The sequence below is a fragment of the Apteryx mantelli genome, chromosome 4, assembly GCF_036417845.1.
Source record: "Apteryx mantelli isolate bAptMan1 chromosome 4, bAptMan1.hap1, whole genome shotgun sequence".
NCBI classification, from domain to species: domain Eukaryota; kingdom Metazoa; phylum Chordata; class Aves; order Apterygiformes; family Apterygidae; genus Apteryx; species Apteryx mantelli.
This window is the reverse complement of record NC_089981.1, coordinates 20591941-20617214: the sequence shown is the minus strand read 5'-3', so window position 1 is coordinate 20617214 and position 25274 is coordinate 20591941. Positions and strand designations below refer to the sequence as shown.

General features: G+C 41.8%; 1 protein-coding gene across 1 annotated transcript in view; it reads right to left on the bottom strand.

The window, feature by feature from the left end:
* Window positions 1–3850: 3850 nt before the first annotated feature.
* The window catches only part of PTDSS2 (phosphatidylserine synthase 2), a 45793-nt gene continuing 24369 nt past the window's right edge, over window positions 3851–25274 (bottom strand). The window contains exons 4-12 of the mRNA XM_067295918.1: window positions 24249–24316; window positions 21428–21562; window positions 20271–20321; window positions 17768–17881; window positions 16122–16240; window positions 15295–15409; window positions 12851–12996; window positions 7259–7444; window positions 3851–6369 (exon numbers count right to left, since the gene is read on the bottom strand). Of these exons, the coding sequence (XP_067152019.1) occupies window positions 6225–6369; window positions 7259–7444; window positions 12851–12996; window positions 15295–15409; window positions 16122–16240; window positions 17768–17881; window positions 20271–20321; window positions 21428–21562; window positions 24249–24316 (1079 nt within the window). The 3' untranslated portion in view covers window positions 3851–6224. The remainder of the gene's footprint in view (window positions 6370–7258; window positions 7445–12850; window positions 12997–15294; window positions 15410–16121; window positions 16241–17767; window positions 17882–20270; window positions 20322–21427; window positions 21563–24248; window positions 24317–25274) is intronic.

Genomic DNA, 25274 nt, shown 5'->3' with positions numbered 1-25274 from the left:
TTCCTCCTTTTCTTCACAAGAGGAAGTTTCCAGCTAAGTAAATGGAAGGGAGGAGTAATTTCAAACTGCGAGGGGTTCACTTTGCTTGACTTGGAGAGGGTGGAACAGAATAATTGCAATTTGGAGGGGGTAAAAACACTCCCCCCGAGCAAAGATCGTCTCAGCTGGCCATGCAGCATGGTGACGCTCCAGAGGATGCTCCTAAACTCCCAGGAAAGCCCGTTACACCTAGTATCTCTCATAACAACAGCCAGCTGGAGAAGGAGCTAGACGTGGCTTTATTCCTTAGTTTCCAAACTAATTTGCAAGAGAGATTGCAGACTAGGCACCCGCGCGCGAGGGGTTGCGGCAGCCCGTCCCCCTCCGAGTGAGCCCCGGCCACCAGCACCCTCTTGTGGGCCAGCGCAAGGCTCGCTCGCAGCAAGCGCCGCGTTTGCTCTCCGCAAACCCGCTTCTGCCTTCGGCTGCTCCACTTTTGCCAGAACCGGCTGCTCGGTGCCGGCCCGGCCCTCGAGGCCCTCACCCGGAGTAAAAGACATTCATTTCACAGCGGGTCTTTGGAAAGAGCTCACGCTGGCTCCGTAGATAGGAAAAAAGTTTGCTGTGGTTAAATCTCGGCTGTAAATGCAGCTGCAGTTGATCTACAGAAAGCTGTTTTAGATAGAATTTGGTTTGGCTGAGTTTGGTAACCTCTGCAAGGTCCAAGCGTGGCATCTAAAGGTTCACCCAGCCTCACTAACATACAGATGCCATCCAACCTATTAAACTTCAATTTCGTACTGCTGACAGATGGTGCGAGTTTATTACCACCTTCATGTTCAGGTCAGGCCTTAGATAACTGTGGAGATAATTAAATAACAGCCTCGAGATGATGCCGCCTGATAAACAAGCCCTTTTAAGGACCGCAGCAGATGAGCATCGCGCAGTTCAGCTAGTAGTAAGCTGTCCCTGGCTAACCCCAAACCCTCCCTCTCTGCACCATGAAAGCCTGCTGAAGGAAGTGGAGCGAGCGGTGTTACTAGAAATGATGCCTCACGCAAGGCCAAGGAGCATTCCTGGGCTAGCAGTAGCACCCCAGAGCTGGCTTAGTAGGCACCGACTGGCTCCCAGAAAGACCTTTCTTGGATGAGGCACCAATCGCCCTTTCTCCTGGGATGTGAGGTTTCCAGGCTGACACCGGCTCTGTGAAGCATCTGCACCAGCCACGTACCCAGAAGAAAATACAACTTTTGGGCAACCAGGCTGTAACCACCCCAGCTGCTGGCCTGCAAGGTTCTGCTGGAGACACGGGCAGGGCAATGGCCAGACGAGCTCTGTGCCGACACTGCCTGTGTTGTAACAACCACGGCCTCTTGCTGCAGTCACCCCACCACTGAGTGAGGACATCTGCCATCGCGATCTGCTTGTGGCAGTGCGTTCAGCCAGCTTCCTGTGAAGTGAAGAGCTATTTATTCCTCTTTATTCCAAAATATCTTGCGAGTGCTGGTCATTCCTACATATTCACCCGTGGGGTCTCACTTTGCATCTACCATAGCAGCAAAAGGCTTTTCAGGTGCTCTTTTAGCTCTGGGTGATTTACCTTAAGTACTTTCCCCTGCCCAAGCCTGAATTTCTGTAGAAAAGACTGTCTAGAGCAGTGTTCTGCAACCTTTTAAAAGTATAAAAAAGAACCACTTATCCTTTTAGGAAAAAAAAAATATATATATATATATATATATACACACACATATATACAAAGAAAAACAAGAGAACACGCTTGACCCTAAAGGACCCTGTCCGGAGCTGGTGAACAGAAGGCAAGAAATGTTGTTTACATAGCCCAACAGCCAGTTAGCCAAAATCCACATTCACTTACGGCTCTCACCAGCAGAGGGAGAGGAAGACATTAAAAGATTCCTTTGAGAAAGGAGCAGCTGTAGAAAAAGAGCACCAATAGGCCCCGTTTCCTCCTTTGGTTTACCTCCCTGCAGGAACAAAATCACTGTTGCTTCTTCACCCAGCCTTTTCCAGGCAGGTGAGCAAGGGCGTTTCTTATTCCTTTGCTAGGCAGACTGAGCCTGGCTTAAAAAACCCCACCACCCACAGAGCAGAGCACTTGTGTCAGAAGCTGATGGTGCCACAAGCAGGTAGATGAGACTCTAAGAGTGCCTTGAAAGCAAAGGACACCCCTACTGTTTCATAGATATGGACGTACTGCATTGAACACACCAGCTTACCGCTTCTACCAGCTTACCGCTTTCATGGCTCAGGAGCTTAGGAGCTGTCAGGTGGAGCTTCCTACCTCATCATCCATAGCATGGATAGACACCACCAAGTAGCTGAATTGCCACAGTTCAGCAGGCAAGACACGAGGTGCGTGTGCTCAGCGCAGGGTCAGCATCTCCTTTGTGCAACACACTGCCGAATCATGGACAGCTCCTCTTCTATCAAACCCAACAACTGCAGTCAAGTAAAGCAGCGATTCCCAGACAAGGCCACAGCAGATGGTCTACAGTTATTGTACAAGCCACACCATAACAGTGAGATTTGCACTGATTTGTGGAGCTTTTCATTGAAAGTTTGCAAAAGGGAAACAGCAGCTGACAGAGAAGGCCAGTGGTGTGCTGGAAACTGAAGGCCAAGAGCCCATCCAATTGTGGATGAAGACAGGGAAGTCTACCAAGGCTCCAAAAGCAGGATCAATCCTACTGGCAAAATTAACTTATAATGCGAGGTTACCTGGAATAGCTTTCAACCATAGCAAACGTGCGCCTTTACACCAATGGCTGGAGCTTTGGAAAAGCACCAAGGAGAGGGGACAGCAAGGAGAAGCGACTAACAGGCTTTTAAGGGCTGTGGAGCATCACTGCATCACGTAGAAGCAGGTACAGCCAGAAATGAGGATGTCAGCAGGTGTCTTCAGAGAAATTTGTCTGGGTATTTGCCCCCCACCTCAAAACAACAACTTAAAACTCTATTGAAACAAATATCATAGTCCACACAAGTGGGCTTGAGGGACACCCGAAAGTCTGTATTTCAAAATAGCATCAAATCACCTCCCAGCTTGCCTCCAAAACAAACTGCCTGCAAGAAAAAAGCCACACACACAACAGCATTAGCCGAGCATGCTTTCACCCCCCCAGCCATGCTGAGCCCATTACCCTGCATTCTCCCTTTCTAAAGCTAACAACTTACCTTTGATAAATCTCGCTCCAAATGTCAAGGCATAACCAGACAAGGAAAATACCTTCCTTCAGAGAAACCCAAACAAGATAACCTAAGAAAATGTGAAATAAGATATGGATGTGTATGGAAGTGGGAGACAGCTGCATCTTTCATCTCCATAGGGATGGTCTCATTTTAAGCCACTCCAAATGTTATTTAATTAAGGCTTATCAGCTCTCCTTTCATCTTCTCCATACAAGGTTCCTTTCAAGTAGTCTTCATCAGATAGGGATGATTACCAAGGGGTTCCTAAAAACCGGTATGATTTCAATGATTAGCGCCCACTTGCAATGCTAGACATCCATCTGGAAAGGAAACACTGAGAACACAAGGCTATTCAACCAGCTGTGCATAGCCCGATTCTGTTTTACAGTATACTGATCACTCTTGCGAATCCACTTCAAGAGATGTTTCTGAATAACAGCAACAGACTCGGGAAGGAGCAAGGGGTTGTAACATCCATTTGATCGAAAATCTGGACAACTTCACCACCTTAAGGCCCAACATCCGTTACAGACGGCACCAATGTATTCGATAGTCTCTGCACCAGGGGAATTCAGAACAAGTTCCATCAGCCCCACAACTGCACTTGCGAGGCAACGAGTGAGATAAAGCCACAAGCATGCACACATCATACCAAAGAACACACCAGCAAACATTGCTTTATTACATTGGTTCAGTTGTCCAGACTAACCATAAAAGCTGTTTAGATGAATATAGACGGACACAAGTTAGTGTTTATGTATTAGGTCAAAATTCCAGAATTGTTATGAGGGAACAGGTATTCTTCGGTTGTTTCAAATGTACATAAGTGGGTCTTGGGGGTGGGGGTGCAATGACAAGTCCTCCCCAAGTGTGCCGGTACCACCTGAATCATGAAACAGACCCAGAAGGTTGTATTTCAAAGAGGTCAGAAAGGGGACCCACAGTGTTATTTAGCACAGACAGACAGGAAACACACTGACCTGAGCCTTGCTCAAATGGGACTACACAAGCACAAGACACTGGTACTAGCTACCAAACAATCAGTTAACAGTTCATAAGACTGGTGTAAAGCCAGAACTAGAACAACTCTGGGTGGAAAGGCATAGAAATAAATACTTGCTCAACTCAGCGTTGTCTGCCCATTTTCAAACCTGTCAGCATCTAGTTACGCAGCCATACATTCTTCACTACCTTAGAGCAGCAAAATACTACGGTTTAAGAGCAGCCGTTGAGTGACTATCCACAGTACATTGTACATACTCGAGAAAGAAGCCTGATGCTACCTCTCATATTGGTCATCCTCCTCTCGATCCACTGAGCAATAGGAGCAGCCCCCATGGCCCACAAACTTTGCTTCATTTGCTGAGCTCTTTAGGTGCAATTGAACTGCTCGATTAATTAAAGTCTGCCCTACTGCTAAGTGCTCATTGTTTAGGGGTAGAAAGTATCTGGGTCACTCTGTAAACACGGGAGAAATGCAGATTTTGGTTGTCATTCAAGTAGAAGACCAGAACAGGTCAGAAATATGGATGTTTGCTAAAGTCAGCAGCTCTGCAAGTCTCCTACCACTTAAAAAATTTGAGGTCAAGCTCTTGAAATGTTTGCTACCTTTTACTGGTGTTGTTTATATATATTTTTTTCTGAATAAACCCTTCCCTGAAAAATAGCATAAAATATCCTTTAATAGCCAGATTAGATTACTATATTTAAAAAGTGATATGGTTACAGTTCTGTCAGTGTCTTAGAGGCCAACACAAAGGCTTAGAGCAGGCGTACTTGATGCTACCCCTAAACTGCTGCTTAGTGTAGCACTTACATTTTGGAATAACGACCTGAAAAATGAAGCCCAGGTTTCTAATTTCTTTTCCTAGATGCTGAGTCACCAGCAAAAATGCGGTCTAGCCTGCCCTGCAGACCCTCCACTGCTGTACGTTACTCAGGAAAGAACCACGCGCTTTCCCTTGGCTTGTTCTTTTGGCAGTGATGGCAGTGCGTTAATGGCTATTTTGCGCGCGACTGCAGAGAACGCCTTTTCCGGTTTGCTTCGGGAGGCTCAGCAGGAACGGAGCAGTTCTGAAGGATGGTAGAACCTGACATGCCTCATACAGCAGATACCAAGAATGAAAACCTCTTGATAAGCAAAGTAAAATAGTTGAGAATAAGGCAAATAACTTAAGACTGATGGAGTAACTCCCAGTTTTCTCCTTGCAGCATATTTTACTCCATGAAGCTAATGAAAGGCAGATTGAGCTTTCTCATTTAACTTTCCCTTGCATTTGAGAGATGACCAATAATAATAATAACAATAATAATAATAAAAAAAACAAAACACCTAAGGACAAGTCTTCTGCCTTCCAAGGGCTGTGATATAACCTAAAACTATCATAGGTTATTTCAGGATGTTGAAAGTCAGTTTAGAGAAAGGCGATAACCCCAGCATTACAGGGGCCGTAACAGTAGTGTACTGTATTATATTCTGTGCAAGTTACGCAACTTGTTCGCAAGCTTCAGTCACCTATCTGTGTTCGTCTCGCTGCAGTTCTGTTAACTGGCGGCTGAAAATATTACATAATATTACTCCAGAGCTCAAGGTAGTTTCAGCAGAAACACAAAATCCATTTCCTGTGACACACATCTGTATTCTCCAAAACAAGTGTTCCTAATGCCCAAATGTCAAAATTGAAATCTCACAGTTTACTGGAAATAGATCGACAAGATTCCTTTTGCACTTTGTTTTAAAGCCCCTTCTCTCCAAACATTGTTTTGCAAGGAAGACACGCAACATGCTTGAATGAAGATCCTTTCTTGCTGAAACGGTGTTGGTTCTGACTTCCCTCTACACAGACTTTTTCCAACTCTGACTAGGTGTATATGAGGAGAAAGGGTGCGTATGTCAAAGTGACATCTTTCCCCAAGAGGATTTTCATGTGTCGGAAAACTAACAATGAAAATTACAAATTAGGTAGGATAAGGTTGAAACTGTCCGCCAGGCTAACTTGAGCACTACGAGTTCCTTTTAGCCCTTTGTCCGTTGCTCAAAGTTTCCTTTCCCTTAGTTTGTTCCCATTTTGTTCATCCAGTATTGCAGAATGTCTGTCACCATTGCTCAAGCATTTGTCCCTTTCATATTTGTGCTCTTGCTTCTGTCGTCTTATCTCCTTATACCGCAAGGTGATGTCCCTAAAAATAAAAAACAAACAGATTTATACTAGGGATGTGAACAAGCAATTTAATTTAAATATCCAATAAAAATAATAAGGAAAACTTGTTCTGGATGTAAGTGGCCTTGGGATAATTTAATCCATTTCAGTCTGCCGTCTCTAAGTTTCTAAAATTGCTAACGGCATAGATTCACTTGGAATTTGCATTTCTTGCTAGTACTCTGGTTATCACCACCACTTTCAGAGGCGTAACGCATTTCAGAAGCACACTCAACAAGAGCAGCTCCTGCCGTTGTATGGGGGCTGTGCTGCAAATTACTCTAAATCTTCCAGCCACATGCTGCTGCTTTTCATTTACTTGCGTGGATAGCACATGCTAGAGCAGCATCCAAACCAAATATGTTTAACTTGGCTCTCTTGCTGTTGACACTAGGAGAGCTTGGACAATTGCAACGCAGCAAAATGTTCTTGCAGCGAAGCTGTGAAGCCTCTTAATTTTCTCTGAATCACAGTACAAGAAAAAGAAAATGCTGATCTTGGCTGCCATCTTCATTAATCCTGGAAAGCCGGATGCAGTCAGGCACTTTTAACTGTTCACCTGCTTCTACAGCAGCAATAACATAAGGAGTCCCACAAAGACCCACAGGTTTGATCCAGAAAGACTGCAAGAAAACTGCCAGGATCACACAAGGAAAACTCCCTGCCTATTTAATACTTCTCAGACAAAAACCCTGTAGCTCCAGCTATCCAAAAGTACAGTGATTGTAATCTACCTTCAGGAGGCACTGAACGCTCATGATAGCCTACGTTCGAAGACACACTGTTGGATGGATGTCCAGAATAACCCCACCACGAGACCCAGGCTAAACCTGGATGTAGCACATCGCACTGCCTCAAACGCTTCGTACCGAATGAAGAAACGCCAGGCCGTCCAGGTGAGCACGAGAATGATCCCCAAGATCCAGCACTGGGTAATGTAGAACGGAAGAGAAAGCGTGAGAGTGTAGGGATCGTACTTCACGACAATCAGAAACTCCGTGGCAGTAATAGCAGCAACCAGCCAAGCCTGCTGACCCAGTTTCTTATGGAACTTCCTGCAAAATAAATACATAGATAAAATGAAGCTATAACTACCAGAGTAAGCATTCAGAGAAATATTAGTTCATAAAAAGACAAACGGGGTAATGCTTTCATTCAGCTTTGCATAATACTAAAAGTCTAGTTTGGATTACACATGTCCTAAGCCTATGCAGGCTGAGGACTTTCATTCCTGATATTACTTTCTCTCCCCTCAGAGGCTCTGAAAACACTTCAAAAGTTAAGCTTCATCACCACGTAATGTAGCAAAGTATCCCTGTCTTCAGTGGAATGGTAAATCCACGTAAAACAATTATCTGACCAGCTTGAGATCAGGTGAGGCTTGAGGTAAGGCATGAGACATGAGCTCTACTGGATTTCCTCTGCAAATATAAGTCACATAACTGTATTTAATGCTTATATAGCTACATTCTGAAACATACTCACTTCCAAAAAAGCTGTTCAATGAGTTGTCATTAATGATCTCTGAAGGGATTTTAAAAGGATAACGCTAATAACAAACAGATAAGATACTGGAGGACGCAAGGAAGGTATTTCACTTCAAGGACAATACTACCCCAGGGCAAAAACATGCTTAATATTTAATCACAGGGGTTAGTTTTCAAGCAGTACCAGACAAGCAAATGAGAAGCTATACTGTTCTGTACAAATCTAGTGCAGTGCTCACCAATCAATAATGCTAGAAATTAAATTGCAGTAGAAAAGATGTCTATTCAGAGGATCTACTTACAGAAGGAGAGATTAGAGACTTACTGTCTTTTAGGTCACCTATGCAAAATTACATATATATAATATATATAGTATATTTATAGGCTGCCTTTCAGGAAACCTCATTACCCTCACAGGCAATAGTTTATTGCTAGAAACTTGGAAAAATTGCTTCACATCTAAACCAGCTAGGTTCTCCACTTCGTGGTCCTGTCTGTTCGTGTCATTACTAGGCTTGACATTTTTACAGCTTACTGACCTGACAGAGTAGATGATTCATATGTCAGTTCTCAAATGCGGTTCTATCTGGACAACACAAGACCTTTTTGATGCCTTGCATCGCACCAGAAATCCTGCTCACCATAGCACCACTGGTGCACATGGATGTACTGTCTACCAGCAAAGAGTCAAGAAGACCACTTCCCATTTGGTAGACTAACCTTTTCTTTTTCCATCACCAATCAGTGGAACCTAAAATGGGATTTTATTCCCATTAGTGGAAAGAGCCAAAAGAAATATGCTAGAAGTTGTATGCTTTTTTTTTTTTTTTTTAAACACATGATTTAACAACAGGTTTCCTGAAATCCAACTCATTTGAATCAAGGAAGGCTGAGTTCCTGCTTTAGAAAAGCAATACCCTCACTACTATAGCCACCAACTCTTTTATCTGCAAGCACAGGCATCTTTTCTTAACAGCCTTTGGATACTATCTTTTATTTAAAAGCCACAGAGAGAAGCATTTCACTGCTATTGCTTTCTCCTATCCCACCTTCCTGGGAGCTCTATAATTAGCACCTAACCCACAAAGTTTTATTACTCCTTTGAAGAAGCCTCCGGAAATAAAACTATCCAACTAGAAGCACCACTGACTAACCTTAAAGACAGTTATTTATTTTGCCTTCTATTACTCCTTCTTCTACCTTTGTTTTATCTGTCTTTGCTTTTATCAAAGTAGCTATAATCTTTCTTCACAGGAAGCATCTATCCTGTGGAGGTCCTTGCCCTCTTGCTTACAGTAACGTATGCTAAAGTATGTTCTCCTACCAGGTCCTTTCTCCTTTGTCCAGCTTACTGTGTTACTCCACTCCCACTGCAGCATAAGAAGCAGGGTGAAACACATCAAGGAGGAACACAGTGCAAAGTGGCAGAACTCCCGGGGACGGAGCAAAGTGATAAAACAAAAACCTACAGTGCGCTGGGGAGAGAGGGATGAACACGTTAAGATGACCTCTGCGGTACTAGTTAGGGCACGGCAGCGATGGGAGATTCTAGTCTGGCCTATGACTGCTGTGACCTGCAGCCTCGTGTCTGGCTAAAACGGTGACTTACTAAATGGCCTGATATTCAGTGGCTGCGTAACCCCTTTGGGCTATATTTTTCTGGCTGGTTTTGCCATGCAATGGAAAAAAAGAGAAGCCACCTAACAAATCCCTGTTTGCAATCTCCTCAGAGAGTGGTTGCTCAGCTAATGCTTCGCTCTGCTGGACAGAAAAGCAAGCCTGCCCTACACCTTGTCACCTCCAGCTGGTATACCGTCCAGTTCACATAGGTTAAAATTAGGCCCCAGGCACCTCTAGGAGTGCTGGGGCAAAGGCAGCCATGACCAAACGTTTTCTCCCAGTTTCTCTTCCCCTCTACTCCTGTGAGGCCAGCAGCTGCACAGGGGAAAGCATCCTTCCTTCAGCAAGCGTTTCCCTGTGGCTCAGGCACATCCACTCTACCAAATCCCTTGGATTCTCAGTGTCTGGAAAGGTATCAAAGCACAGAGAGCAAACAGAGCTTCTCCTCCCTCTCCTGCAACCCAACAGACAACTAATAGGAAAGCTGCAAGCAGGAATAGCAGGGAATGAACAGCAGTCCCTCGGTGCTCCCAGATTGCAGTAGAGCTACTCTTGAAGCAGAAGCCATTAGGGAGGAAAAAACTCCCTACAGCCTTCAGCAAACAGAGAAGATCAAATACTTCAATCCTGGAGAGGCACGGTAAGTCAAGCACACAACACACATTTTCTTTAACATGAGGCTAAGAGCCATACTTGACACCAATGAGTAAGATCAAACTACACAGAATTGTCCAAATACACTGGGAAAAAAAACTTGAAGCAGTAAACCAAGAGCGTTACTGCTGACACAGATGGGATGAGTATATCCCATTTAAAATAAATAAATAAATAAACAAATCCTGCCTAGACCAACTCAGATGAAAGGACTTTAAAAACTGTTCCAGGTGGGTCATCTGGTATGACAGATTAAACGGGCAAAAACTAGCTTTAACAAATGGATGGAGAGAAACAAAAACCAGCAAATCCCTAACTATGAACTCAAGCTGTTCAGACAACTAGGTCAGCTGTCTGCTTTGCTGATCTCCTCCTTCACTTACCATCATTTTCTTTCACTAGCTTATGAGAACACAGCAACAAAAGAATCCAGTGTAACCCCAACAGAAGAATTGTGCAGATCCTGAGGTTGCCACAGAAAAAAGTTGGTTTCCTACCTTTCTACTCATGAAAGATTTTTAAAGAGAAATCATTTTCTATTTGAAGTTTGAGTTTAAAATTCGTGGCCTTAATGCAGGCTCGTTGGAAGAAATCTGAACACTAGAAATCAGAAAGATATGGAGAGATTAACTGCAGATGCTACAGACTCTTGCAGTGAGATTTTTCTGGTGGGGAACATTTCACGTACGCAGTCTTCAAGAACTCAGAGGCAGCATGTTAATTGCAATAGGAGACATGGTATATGAGTTGGACCACGGCTTCAAGAATCGCCCCTCTCTTGCTGTATTTCAGTTCTAGACACTTTGCTGTCACCATGCTCAGATAAAGTTCCTGCAAGCACAGTCCTAGAACTGTCTGCAGACACTAAGAATCCTGAATGAGGAAGAAAGGAGAAAACAAAAAGAAAAAAGAAAAGAGTCTTTGTATTTGAGCTTCATTACTTTCCATAGTAAATATTGCAAGGTTAGCTGAAAAGATGTAATGAGTTCGTCTACCTCAGACAATCCAGTCAGTAATGGATGAGGCAATGTGTCATGACTCTGACAAGGAAGGTCAGTGGAATATTCCAACCTCCGTCCATTAAGAAGTTGGGTGAGTTTCCAAAAGGAAAAAGTCAGAAAGGTTTCCTGTGTGCTGTTGGCTGGGAGCCTCCCGTACAGCTGGCTCCTCCACAGCAGCTTCTCCCTACAACACAACAAGAAAAATCCACCACAGTTCTTTGTCTCACAATGATGGGCAAGTGAAAACACATCCAGTTAAGTTGGTAAAACAGGGGCAGACTGTCTCTGCTTGGATGACATGAAAGAATCAAAGATCACTTGCAAAAGCCTTTGCAGAGCAGATATTAGATGAGACCAGATGCTAGGATCTGCCATTCTTCAAGAAGAGTCTGATGAGGTCAGGTCTGTGGTGCATCAAGCAGACCTCAGAAGTGAGAGGGATAGTCAGTCACCTTGTCTACCAAGAAGACGAAAGGATAAGTGGTGGTGGCAATGATGAAGACATGCAGTTCAGAATGAGATTTTTCTGCGGGCTGGATGAATTTCTCCAGCTCACTGAAAGAATGGCAACAAACTGAATCAGCAATGAGGCACTGGCGATGATTCTCCTAAATCTCAGTGTTATGCCACATGGTTGAACAGAGGGCAAAGGAGTTGTGTTTCCAACCCAAACACAAGGACCGGAAGATGAGGAGTGGTGCTAAGGAGAGGAGCTCACCAGTGAGAGGTAGAGACCTCTTCTTACCTTTGAGTTGGAGGCACGTCCCAAACCAGTAGGTCCGACACGAAAGGCAGGGGGCAGCCTGCCACTGCTGAATGTCCTGAAATCCGACTAAGCAATGTGGGTTGGCCCTTCTTCCCACTTCTAGGAGTCAAAGCCTTGCAAGGGAAACTGATCTTCAGAGAATGTTGGAACCCTAAATTCTGAACACAGACACTTTTTGCGTTGGTCAGTGACAGACAATGAACAACCCCTAAAGCCAGACATCGTCTTAGACTTAAGATGTGGGTTCAAGCAATTTGTGGCATCACTACTAAAACTTAAAAGAAAATGTGATTTTGAGAACAAAGCATTCTCAGGTCTTACATGGTCTGCAGAAACAAAAGCAGCAAGGACAAATATGATGCTTAAGTAGGAACAGTCTGAAAGTACATGCACTGTTGTGTGGGGGTGCACTTTGCCTTCAATACGCTTTGCTAAAGGGTCCTCTGATCTGCAAGAGGGTGCCACGAGAGCTCCAGAGGACCTGAGACCAGTTGGAAGACTGCTCAAGAAGAAGCGCCTTTAAGAAAAGATATTTAACTTGGGCCCTGTTGTCCTTAGAAGGTACCTCTAAGGACGGTAGTTCCTGGCTATCATTCTGAAAGTGGAGTTCAGTACTCCTCTGCCCACAAGCCAATAGCACTCCAGCTAATTTACACATTGCATTCTCAACAGAGCGATCATTTTATTTATGACAAGCTGAGGTTAAAAACAGTGCACACCGAATGCCCTTAACAACTGTTCTCTAACCAGATATAGTCAGAATTTTACCTCCAAAACAAAAGAAAACAAAGCAGATGCTTTAGGCCTTTTTTCTCCCCGACAAGCTGAACTATTGCTCTGAGATGGATGCCAACAAGCTAGAGCAAACTGGAGCAAATTCAAAATAAAGCAAGTGAAGCTTGATATGGTATAGACACAAGAGGACTGGCTTACGGGTCATCCATGAAGTCGTAGATCTCCCTCATAGCCACACCTCCCACATTGACAAAAAAGACAAGTCGCAACAGGACCAAGTAGTGTTCTGGCGGCATCCAAAGGACAAACTTCAAGTAAAATGTGTTCAGCTCTGCCAATAAAAACTGAGAAAAAGGACATTTTAATTAAACTCAGAGGACTTCATTGAATGAAGCCTGAAATCTCCCTCTCTCTCTGCATGACTCCCCCCCACCATTTCGCTGTCTCCACAACATCCTAGTCAGTAGCAGTGAGCCCACTGTCAACAGTTGCAATATGAGCAAGAACAGTTTCTTTTTTATTTTTGCATGTTTTGGAAGATGTCTGAAAGCAATAAATACAAGTGAGAAAAAAAAACGTAAATGCTTGTGCATAGCACATGATGCATATGAAATCTGGCCTATCACCACCTCTAGTTTTCAGTAAGTTTATCGGGAGTTTGAAGTAGCTCCAGAACTACTGATAACATATCCTTAGAACAACAACTCGTCCTTTCGCTATCATTTAAAATCTGATTGATGGAACCCAAAATAACGAGAGGCATAAGCAATGCAACCCTCCCCTCTCCTCTTTTTTTACACAGTTATGCAGACATGACATCACTGCCAAGGCCAACTTCGGAGCATTGATTATGTATTTACAGCAAAATGTTCTCAGAGGGAGCAGCCCTGGCAATGTGATTAAGTGAGCAGGTAGGCACAAATTTCTTGCTTCACAAGGAACGATAACAAAAAGCATTAATATTGTTTAGTTCAGAAGAATGCTGCTTATAAACTGGAAGTCAGCTGCAAGCTGAGTTTTCCTAAAGATACGCTATAACTTCCCCAAACTAATACAAATTCAGTGTTTCAGAATCTGCTCCAGCAGCTAAAAACTAACGGCCTTCAGGGAGCAATAAGCTGAATTTAAAGTATGCAAAGTAAGCATTCAGATAAACAAGCTTTTTTTTTTTTCTTCATACTGGCACATTTACTTTACTTCTCCCATAAACTATGGGAACCTCAGCAAGTCTGTTGTGCTACACAAACTTGGCAAAAGTTCTACGTAACAGATAATGGGTGATTTGAACTTGTATTCAAGTGACCGCATTTGCAAACTGCCTGGCACTCGTTGCTGGCACTGCCTAAGCTGCTTAGTTAGTTACAGACAGTACCTTGTTCTTGAAGCACACTCAGGTCTGCAGCTTGACAGCAGCATAAAGAGCAATGTCATTACGAGAAAGAGGAGGTGGTGGCTTGCCAAGCTGACTAATGTGTCCTACTCAGCAAACCGCAATAGGGAACTTCACTGGACAGACCCCAAAATAAACCACCACCAGCTTTCATATTCCACATCTTTCAAGATGATTAAGTGTACTGTTCCAGTAACTGTTACAAAATGCACCGATCTGTTATACCCTGGACCAGATCAATAATACAGAAACTGGCTAATGCCTGTTGTCTTTGTAAACAACAAAAGCAACAAAATGCTTTTTAGTAAAATTTCAAAGTTGCTGAATTAAAATAAGTTCAGGTTGCTCAAAACGAGCCAAGTGACATCCCATAGATACTATGAAGGCCAAAGTCCCCTAACTGACAAAAGCCAGGCAGATAGTATCTAAGCAAAAGCGCTTAAAACACCAAGTTTATCCTCCGTATCAGTGTCAGGTGCAATACCTGTGACAGACTGAATGGAAGTTATGAAGTGAAGATGATGCATTCCCATAATATAGATTTAGCCTCTTAGTTGGCTAAATTAACCAGGTAGACTGTCAATTTGTTGCGACTACTGGAGAAGCTCACCTTCTCTTTCGTTTAAATGGGGCCAGCTAGTTTACCCGAACCCGTCAAGCTGGATGCCATCAGTACTTCAGTCATGCGCTACATGTCCAGTGTAACATAAAAAACAAAACCAAAAGAAACCCCCTCCCAAAAGCCCATCCAGGATAATGGAACAATTTAAGTCTGTATTAAAATATTTCTCAAGGCAAAACTGTGTCCTCCAGGAGCCATACTGTCTAGAGCTAACATACAGCAGCCTGAGGCTTTGATTAGACTCCTCTCCAACTGTAATGTGATATTTATCTGCTTACGGCTAGAGAGAAACAAACCCCTTTCAACCAAAGCCAACATTTTTCATAGCAGCAGTTACTTTCTGAATTACGTGTAGACCATATTTTAAATTGCTTGCATTGTCAATCTTCCAGCTGTTCAGCAAGCAAGAACAAGTATTTATGCAATGAATCTGTAGATTGTACCAGAGACAAGAAAATAGGCACCTTTTCAGTAGGACATGGAAGTGACCTCTTCCAGCCGCAACCGAAAAAACATCACCAGGCCACAGTTTTTGCCTAAGCTACCGTTTGTATATTTGCTCGAGTGTTACAAAACATTAATACCAATCGTTAAACCAAACGATCAATAAAGAGGAAGAAGTTTCCTTACTACAAAGATTATGCCACAAACTGCTAGCCATCTGCGTAAGCTGGATGCTGGCTTCCACTCAAATTTGACCCAGCTATATGGGGTGAACTGGAAGACAATTCTCTTCATTTTACCTCTGAAAGAGAACCAGAACATTTTCTTACAATTTTAAGAAATAGCAGGTAAGAGACATCTACTAACACTTCATTTCAGACACCAATCTACTTGCAAAATGTCTCCATTTACTCCACACAAAAAACCACTACTTAATGAGAGCCATTTTGAGTGAGCGTTCTCTCAAGAAGCAGCCTGTATCTGGATTATCGTTTTAAACTTCAGATGTTACACTCATTGTAGCAAGCAATTTCTCAATTCTGCTTTGCTAAGCAAGGACAAGCTCCAAAAAATGCTAGTTCATTACTGGTAGAAGACTATAAGGGATTTATTCAAATTTGAGTTTCAATGTCCCAGTTACATCAAAGTTCTGATTACTGGTGAACTCATTACTTGCAAAAAGGACCAAAAACAGCCTTGCTGTGAATGAAGGAGTCTTGTGGTCATGCACTTGCATCAATCTCATTTCCACAAGACGCCCTCATTCCTAGACAACAAAGTTGTTAACAGAAGGGTATATTTGCAACAATTTCATTTCTAAATTAAATAAAATTCATATAAACAAGCTTCCATGCAGTAATAAGTTACTGGATATTTCAGTCATCTAAACACAGGTGAATTCCATAACTCACATTAATCATAACAGAATAACCTTTCAACAGCTAAGATCTTTAGCAAGGCCCCAAACTCTGGGCTGTGTTACTGCTCGTGGAGTTACTCCTACATCAGCTTACTTGTACGTAGGAATGTTCCAAAGTCCTTGCCATTTGTATGTTTTCAAAGAAAGCCAAGACAGAGTCTTCATCCCACAGTAAATTCCTAATCCGTTACATAAGATCACATCCATTATCCACTGAGAGGGAAAAGAAGAAAAGAAACTGATGACGGATAACAAAAACTAAACTCTGTAAATGGAAGTTACTGTAGATACACATACTTGCAGACACACTCTCGGGGACAAGAAGTGAGTATTCCCAGAGTATTGCTGTGTAAACAGTTTGGAGAAAGAATCTCAACTGTCCAAGTCTACTCAAACAAAGCAAAATTGTTCTACAGATGATGGCTGTAAATCCTCCTTTGCTATATTCATTCTGCTATGGAACAGACCTCCACTACTTACTATCAGCTCATCTCCACTCAGTTAGATGAGTTAACATTAAAAGCACACCAAAAAAATCTTAACATATTCCCACGGACTGGATTTTACCATGCTCGGTAACTTAATATGCTCTTTACATTTCAGGCTGCCTCTCAAACTATTTATCTCTAGGCTCAGGAAACTAAACAAGTGATTTCTCCCCATACTCTATCTCACTGCTGAGCATTAATTCTGGAGGTGGAGCTCGTGAGCTGAAAAAAATTGGCTGTCCACCTCATTCACAGAATCAGAGCACAGAGTGTTCATTTCATTACAAGTTTTTTTGAAGGCAAAATAGATTTGCTCCTGGAGAAAATCCTGCTTCTGCTCCTTTCTTTATAAAAATGCATTTACTTCTATGAATGTAACCATGTGGCAAAGAATTATAAGCTTAGGAAAAAGATTGTACTGTAAGAAAAATTAAAAAATATATATATGTGTGTATATATATATATATGGCATCAGAACCAGAGCTGCATGTCCTGAATGCAGATAATTTTGACTGCTCCAATAATCAATTTATATTACATAGGAAAAAAAAAAAAAGTGTGTCATTTTAAGCCATAGAGCTTGCTTCTCCCACAAACTAAATCACAGTAATCGCTCTAGCTTGAAGAGCCATACAAGCAGTATTTTAAAACATGTATGGTTACAGAGTATCAAGTGCAATGACCATGCAAGCTTTTCCCTAACACAAATATTTATAATTCCAAAAGGCTTTTATAAACCACACTAAAACTTCTAAAAGTAATAATATTTACTGTTTTCTGAAAAGAGTGAAGATAGGTTTACATGAAAGGAAAAGCTGAACATAAATCACACAGAGCCTGTTTTCTCAGCAGGCAAGAAGAAATGACCCTCTGAAACTTTATACACAAAATATTACATTTCTCTTAACTTCAGATTTTGTGGTTTGTACCATCGTCAAGTATAGGCAAGTGCTCAGTGTAAAGCTTTAGCTTCTCCCTCTGGTGTGGAATGAATCAAAACAAATATTTAACTGTGTGCAATAAAGTTGCCATTCCACAGAAAAATGTGACAAACCACAAGATTATACACGTACAATGACAAACATATCACAAGCTCAAAATGGAGAAGCGCCAACGTGCCTGAGCTGCAGTGGTCACACGCACATTTTTGGCCGCATCCACATCATACAATTTAGTTTTCACCATTTCCTGCCCCCCTTTCCCCTAAAACATATACTTCAGTTTACATAAATATGTCTTATGCAGTACATACGTGATCCCACCAACATTCGCTGAAGTTTGGAAGCTGGTGCTCCAGACTGTATTCCAGAAATTCAAACATTACACTGATGATCATACACATCCACCAGTCTCGAATCATTAATGTCTATATAAAGGGGAAAAAAAAAAAAGAGTCTTTCAAATATCTGCAAAGGTTATATAACATATTAAAAACCATTACAAAAATGAATACTTGCACACCGGACTGAGTAGGACCAGATACCATTTACATTAGTGTTCCTTTAGAATAATAAATAAAGGAAAACTCCATAAATACCGTAAAGACACAGGCTGGATTTATAGTTTCTCAATGCAGTAGGGACAAATTATTATGCTATTTTCTAGCCTGAAGACTGACTGCATGAGGAATAGGAGCTTAATCCTTCAGGACCCTGAACACAGTGAGCATACATGGCTTGACTGGTTGCCAGTTATTTCTACAGTTGAACATCTTGTCTCCAGTATCCAAAATGATCAGGAAACTCATGACGATTTTATTCTTATGATGTAACAGTCTGGTAAAGGCCAAACGGTCCCAGGTCTCTAAACTTATCAAATATACAGCCCAATAGGTAAGAAAGACACTAAAGAGCATAGATGATGACATTGATATCATCACGTGAAGGGGGAAGGCAGGCATACGGGATTCAGTACGGAGGAAATAAGTCAAACGAATGGAATTCCTGGGTGCTTGACCACCACAGGTAGCGTTTTTCTAGTGCAGCTCAAAAAAGGCTAACCCAGAGCCTGCCTAAGGCAACCTTTAAAGTAGGTACCTGTGGCAAACCTCATCCAGGACTGCATCAGAATACTTGGGTCTACTTTATCCCAGCTGGCACCTTGTTTAGGTGAACAAGAAAGAAGAATATCCCCTTCCACATTCAGATTAAGGATTCAGCTGAGCTGCACTCCTAAATCTTATGTATCGTCTTAGCCTACTGTCAAAACGTGGAAAGAGATTTATAGTAACACTCTACTTCATATTTGCAAGTGGATAAGAGCAAAGTCAGCTGGTACATCTATACTGCTGCATGGGAACTCAAGTGCATACGCAAATCCTCAGCCGGGTGCCTGTAGGGAAGGTGGCAACTGCAAATGTGCTAGTACTGATTAAGGAAGGAAGATGCAACTTTGCGTTGACCTCCTCAACCAGAAGGTAAAGATATGCCTCATCACACTGGTTTTGAAAACAGTTATTCTGACAATGTGTGAGCTAAATGATATCAAAGTGAATGAGGAGGCCCACCATTATTTCTCACAAATGAGACACATTCATTTTCAATACTGCAGCTGTGATGCTTTGAGGTACAATGTAAGAGTTTGTTACTCAAACCAGAAACAAATCAGAAACGCATGCTCACCTCTGTTTACAAGGACAATACACCCAACTTCTGTTTTTTTATAGAAAAATATGTTAACTGACAAAAAATAAAGCAGACAGTTTCTTTCTAGCTTAGCAGCATAGAAATTAACACCTTGTGGAGAGTGCTGGGCTCTTCAAATCAGACTGCACGTCGACAAGATGATAAGTTATCTCAAGCATTTTTGTGGAAACATTCTCACAAGTCACTTTAATATAAAACCATGGCTTCTTCCAGGGCAAGAGAGATAATAGCTTGATTGAAGAGACTGGATTCTTGAATTCTACCCCATACTAGTTCTTCAGGAATATGTTACTATTCTGCTTATGTCTTTTTTACCAGGCTCTCACTATTTAAGCACTCTGGACTTTTGAAGAAGAAACAGATACAAAGCAACAGCCATAGCTTATCTTTAAAGCAGGCTGTGCTTTTTCAATTTATTATTTCTGGTGGTCTTGTAGGTAAAGAACAAACTAGGTCTCCAGGGCCAAGTAGTTAGCCAGTAAGTTTGTCTAGCTAACAAAGAAAAAGCAGCCAATATTTAGACCCAAGTATTCACCAGATGTATCGAGTGTGTTCTGCCAGACACAAGCACAGCTGGAGTTACTTCCACAGTTGGCTGACATTTACTAAAAAGTAACAAGAATTGAAACATTACCCTTTCCATAATTTAAAGTCCTGCTCTGGAAGCCATTGGGAAAGGATGAAAAGTTTGCCTTGGAATAACACTAGTATATCATCATGCATCTGTGATTTGTTAACAGTAACTTTCACTGTCTGCACCGAACGCTATCTTCCTCACACTTGATATTCAAAGGTCACTCAAGGATTTACGTTGCTGCTAAAGTAAAAGTTTTTAACTTTTATTGATCTGACCTCAGAATTTGTTACAGTGGAGGAGGGAGCCTGTCAATGTAATGTTACTAAGGAAAGAAATGAGATGACTTAGCATGGCCAGAAGAAGAACAAAACAACAAAAAAAAGCTTTTCAGGTTCTACAAACACTTAGTCTACTTCACAGATGACTGCCTAATATAATTGATCATGAACACTGGCATCACTAAAACAGAAGCAGCCTGGCTTTAAAAGTAGTATAGCACTGTAACAGAAATGTAACAGAAGACCAGTTCTTACTTTTAGGTACCAGCCAAAAAAGTGAGCAGGAACAAATCCATCCAGTTTGTCCTAAAAAATAAGAAGAGAAAGCAGGTCACTTTGCCCTATAAGCAATTACCAATTCTTGAGGCTTAGAGTTTTCCAGGAAAAATGAAGCAATAAGCTTAAGTTATTTCACATATAAATATTGGATACATTTAAGCAGTTTCTTTGTTCTCAAATACAGCAAACAAGCTGTTTTTAAAGCAAAGTCAGAAAATTTAAGGGGTAGAAATTGGAATTAGGATTGTATTGATAAAGCAGAGACAGCCTTTTAATTCTAATGTCATGTTCCTTACCTCCCAAGTGGCAATAAGGGGACAGAAGCAGAACACATCCAAGCCAGGCATAACAGGGCAAGAACATATATTTCGCCATCTTACCACCACCTTGTATCTAGCGGAGTTTCTTAAATCTCATCAGTTCTGCCAACAAATATCCATGGGCAAAGAGTGCCTTTCCTCCTCCTAGTGTTGGTTCAACACTAGAAGAGGACAGCTATTACTGCTCTCAGTCATTCTGAGTTATTCCTGAGGTCCTACAGGTTGGATGGTAGCCCCAAAGAATTCAGTGCTCCTCACTACACACGCACTAATAATTTCACGGAATTATGGAGCTGTAAGGAAGTAATCATAATCCCTTTGCCCTTAAATTTCAAGCCTTCTGTTTGCCAGCTAAAAACAATATCCTGACAGTTTGTGATATTCCAAGCCAGGGTTCAAGAAAGCGCAATTTATGGGTTGCTTGGCAACACGTAAAAACGATTCGAACTTTGTGCCTCTACGTGACTGTGCGCAGAAAATTCCCTAAGCACACAAATAAATCCAAACTCTTAGGGGAAATGGTTTACAGCAATAATCTGAGAAACAAGGGTAGTTAAACAATTTACCTTCCTCTTCTGGCAATGTAATTGGGATAGAAAGAGACACATCTCCATCTGATCGACAGAAAAGGTCCACAGAAGAGAAATAAGGAAGCTAAAGATTCTGAAACCGAAGCAGCAAGCATAGTCATGACCTGTTTTCTGATTTAATACTCAAAGAGACTCATGACTGCACTTTAAAGAGTTCAATTCAGCAACCTTTTACCAAAAAATATTCATATTCTTTAGCAAGTAACTGGATTTTGTTTCTTACCCAGATATTGTGAAGTGGATCGGTTTCATTGCCAGGATCATAGATAAGGCAGTTGCCACCGTAGTCTCTTTCTGGCAAGGGAACACCTAAATTCGGATCAATGTACTTCATAAACTGTCTGCCATCTTGTACAGTCTGCAGAAGGAATACAAAACCCACGTTTCCCTCTTAGCAAGTATTAATAGACAGAAAAATATGACAAGAAGTTATTTCAACAGCCTATCTTCAAAATGGATTTTTTTTAGTCTATGTTGCAAAAGAGTTCTTGAAATATATTCAGACGTCAAAGCATAGCATAAGTATACACCTGAGTTTCTGGGCCTCTGATGCCAAATATTAAGGAAACCAATGGCTATGGAATGAACTTAGGATTCACTAAATATGAAAAATCAGAGATAGGAAACTCAGTTTCCTAAGTCACTCTGCCCGCCCTCCCTCCCAAAAACTCAGCACTCTGGACCTGGTACACAACTCATCCTTCTCGCTGCCCCTTTTGCCCTCCTCCTCCCCTCCTTGAGCTTGGTGAGGGTAAGGAAACAGCAGCCAATAACTCAGGAAAAGCTCATTCCTAAAGGATGCATCTCCTACGTTAGTGACCTTCTGGTTTCCTCGAATGGCAAACATCCAGCAGCACTTTAAACATGCAGCTGGAAACTAAATGCGGTACATGCAAACGTCAGCAGATTGAGCATGCAGACCACGCGCACTGTTTGCGGGATTAGGCGTGTAGGTGCGCTCAGCTCACTCCAGCTACAGAAAGTTCAGAATTGTGCTACATTTCATGGCAGGAAGAAAAAAAAATAGTGCAGATCTCTGAATAAACAGTCAGTTCAAACTAAAGTCCCAATAGCAGTGCAGGAGATAAACTGGAAGCAAACAGCGAGGAAGAAATTACCAAAATACCAGTTACAAAAGGTGACCAAAACTTGGACTAATTTACTGGGAACTCACATGTACATTTGCTGAATACATATTTTCTAATGAAATCACACACTGCCGGAGTGAATGTTTTATAACAGAAGCAATGCAGCAGCTATGACAGAAAGGGAGTAGCTAGCAGACAGCAGGACAGAAAAGGATAGAAAAGCAGAGCAAGGTCAAAAGTAGTTAATGGCAAAAATAATAAAATTATTGAATAAAACTACTAAAGTCACATTAACTAAGACACATTTCAACTATATGAGTGAGCTTGTATTTGCTTTTAAGGAGGTTTAGTCACTTAGAGAGTCAGCATAATTTTAACCTTATTTGAACCCGTGCTAAGTAATATGCATTTTCAGTAAAGAATTGGGCAACAGCTAGTCAGTGTCCTTAACAACTAAATGGCTGATAACTGAACACTGCCAGAGGAAAGCAAAGCAATTCCAGGCTTTTCTATGAGAATTCAGAAACTACAACAGTACTAAGAAATCAAAATGAAACACATTATTCATTTTGACTGCAGCTGCTCAGGAGTATCATTTACAATGATGCCTGGGAAAAAAAAAAAGAAGTGTGACATGAAACAGCAAGAGCATAAGAATAAATTGGAACTGAGTAAGTATTCCTCAGGGGTGAGGAATAACAAAAAAAAAAAAAGGCAAGACAGACCTGTTCATGCCTGTGAAAGGATCAGAACTCCACTCTCTCCGAGCAGGGCAGGCAGCCTGAAAGAAACCCTACTGACACATTAGGGCCCTGCGTCAGGGTTTGCATTGAACCCCCAAGATATGTCAACAAGACAGAAACACATCTTTTTCTTTACTGATCTACCATGGACACGTTCTAGCTGCCCATTGAAGCAATAAGCCAGGCAAAATAAAAAATATTGGCAGTTTTGCGTTCTTAAAAGAACTTGGCACTGCCTTTTGGGGAGGTTCGAGGAAAAGAGTCAAGCTGAAAAAGAAATGCTATTTGCAATCAGGCTGGAAGGGTTTGATCAATATTAACAACTTGTTTGCAAAGCAAATACAGTCCAAAAGGAAGACAGAAGATGGATCCCGACACTTCTGAATTCTAGCCCTGCTTCTGCAAGCTCACTTGGCTTCTAGAGGTTTCTTAAAAACAAAACAAAACAAAAAAACTTGTTTCTCATCTTTCTCTCATCTAAAATGATTTCTTTCAAAGCTGCTTGATCAGTGCGCAATAGTACTCACACAACCCTTTTAAAGGCACCAAATGCTACTAGGTTTCAGAGAGAAGGTCATACTTATCTGAAAAGGAACAACTGAGGACTCTGGCTGGAACCTAAATCTGAAAAGCAGTAAAATCTCTGACAGAACAGGACGTTCCATTCTCATTCTTCAATACCCCCATGTTTCCTTTTGGTTTCGAATCATTTTGTTGCCCGAGGAGAAGGCCACAATAATTGCATCGCATAACTGAGAAAAGGATGCGTCACCTTCAAAATCTAGAGCCCTTTCTTGACGCTCAAACTTTATTTGCAGTGGTATCTACAAAAGTGCTGATCTACAATTTTAGCAAGTCAAATCAAGTCCAACAGAACACAGATTAAATACCAAACGCACCAACTCCTGGTCATTCGATCTAACCAAGAGCACTGACTCCTTATTAGCTCATTTAAGAAAGCCTCACTGCAGTATGTAATCTGCATTGAGATTAATTGGAGGTTAGGAGAGACAGCAAGGTGAAATATTTCGATATCATCATTTTCTTCAACCTGTCAGTCTCATTAAATAGCACAATGTTTTTATATCAAAAAAAAAAAAAGAAGGAAGAGGAGCATCTCCTGTAACCAGTGAGAATTCTAAAGAAACAATACAGAGGATTTTATATCCACGTTAGACCTCTAGTTACCAAAAAGATGGTTTATGTTACTTACCTGAAAGAGTATAAAGATGAGGAAGAGCTCATATACAACGCTGACACAAAGCCAAAACCTCCAGTAAGCTACAGAAACAGACAAATGGGATGTTAGCAAGACTTCAAGCAAAACAGCCATCAATTATTCATTTGCTGTAATGTAACTAAACATTTCAAGAACAGATGCTCTGAGCAAGAAATTATAAAGCACAGTACTCAAGTAACGTATTCGCCATCCTTCCTAAAGGAGCACAACCAGAACGGCTCCTAAATTATCATTCAAACAGGTTACTGTGTACATTTTCCAGCATTGCTCAGGCAATTCCTCTCGCTCTCCCATCCCAGAACATAGGGACCCATGGGAACACTTCAACCCAGTGAACTAAACATTGAAGAATTAGAGGGAGAGACGCATGCCATTCGCAATGTTTTCTGGCAGTCTTTGGAGCAAAACTGTTCCCTTTCTCAACTAATCTAATTTCCTTCTCTGCTATCTCACGCAACCTGATCTTCCCAGCTTTGGTCTTCCGAGTCCTATCACAGCTAACCTGCTTGGCCAACTTCTGCCTATGTCTCACTAAGGCAGGGCAAAGACCAGCAGGAGGGACCACCACTTTTACTTTGGTAAGCCTATCTCTTGCCCTAAAGACAAAGTTCTCTCCTCAATGGGCAGAGCGCATTTCAAAAACATGAAAGATACTTTCACTTTTACTAGGAATTTAATAGAAAAAACAAAATCTTAGCAGGCGCTTAGATGCAAGACCTACGAAATCATCCGAAACTCTTCATTTAAGAGAAACATCATGCAAACCTCAGCTGTTTCAGAGTCTGCAGTTATTTTTCGCCCTCCCAAGACATGCAATTTTAGCTCTTCACACACTCAAGCAACACCTGAATCTAAAAGGTACACAAAATATCTGTACGCTTCCAGCTCCATTACTGTCGCCTCAGTTCCTCTGAAAGACCCAGGCCTGAGGTAAAAGGCCCTTCTGACTGTCCTGGACAAAAGCTTTGTGGGTCCACGTGCTGCATCCACATCCAAATT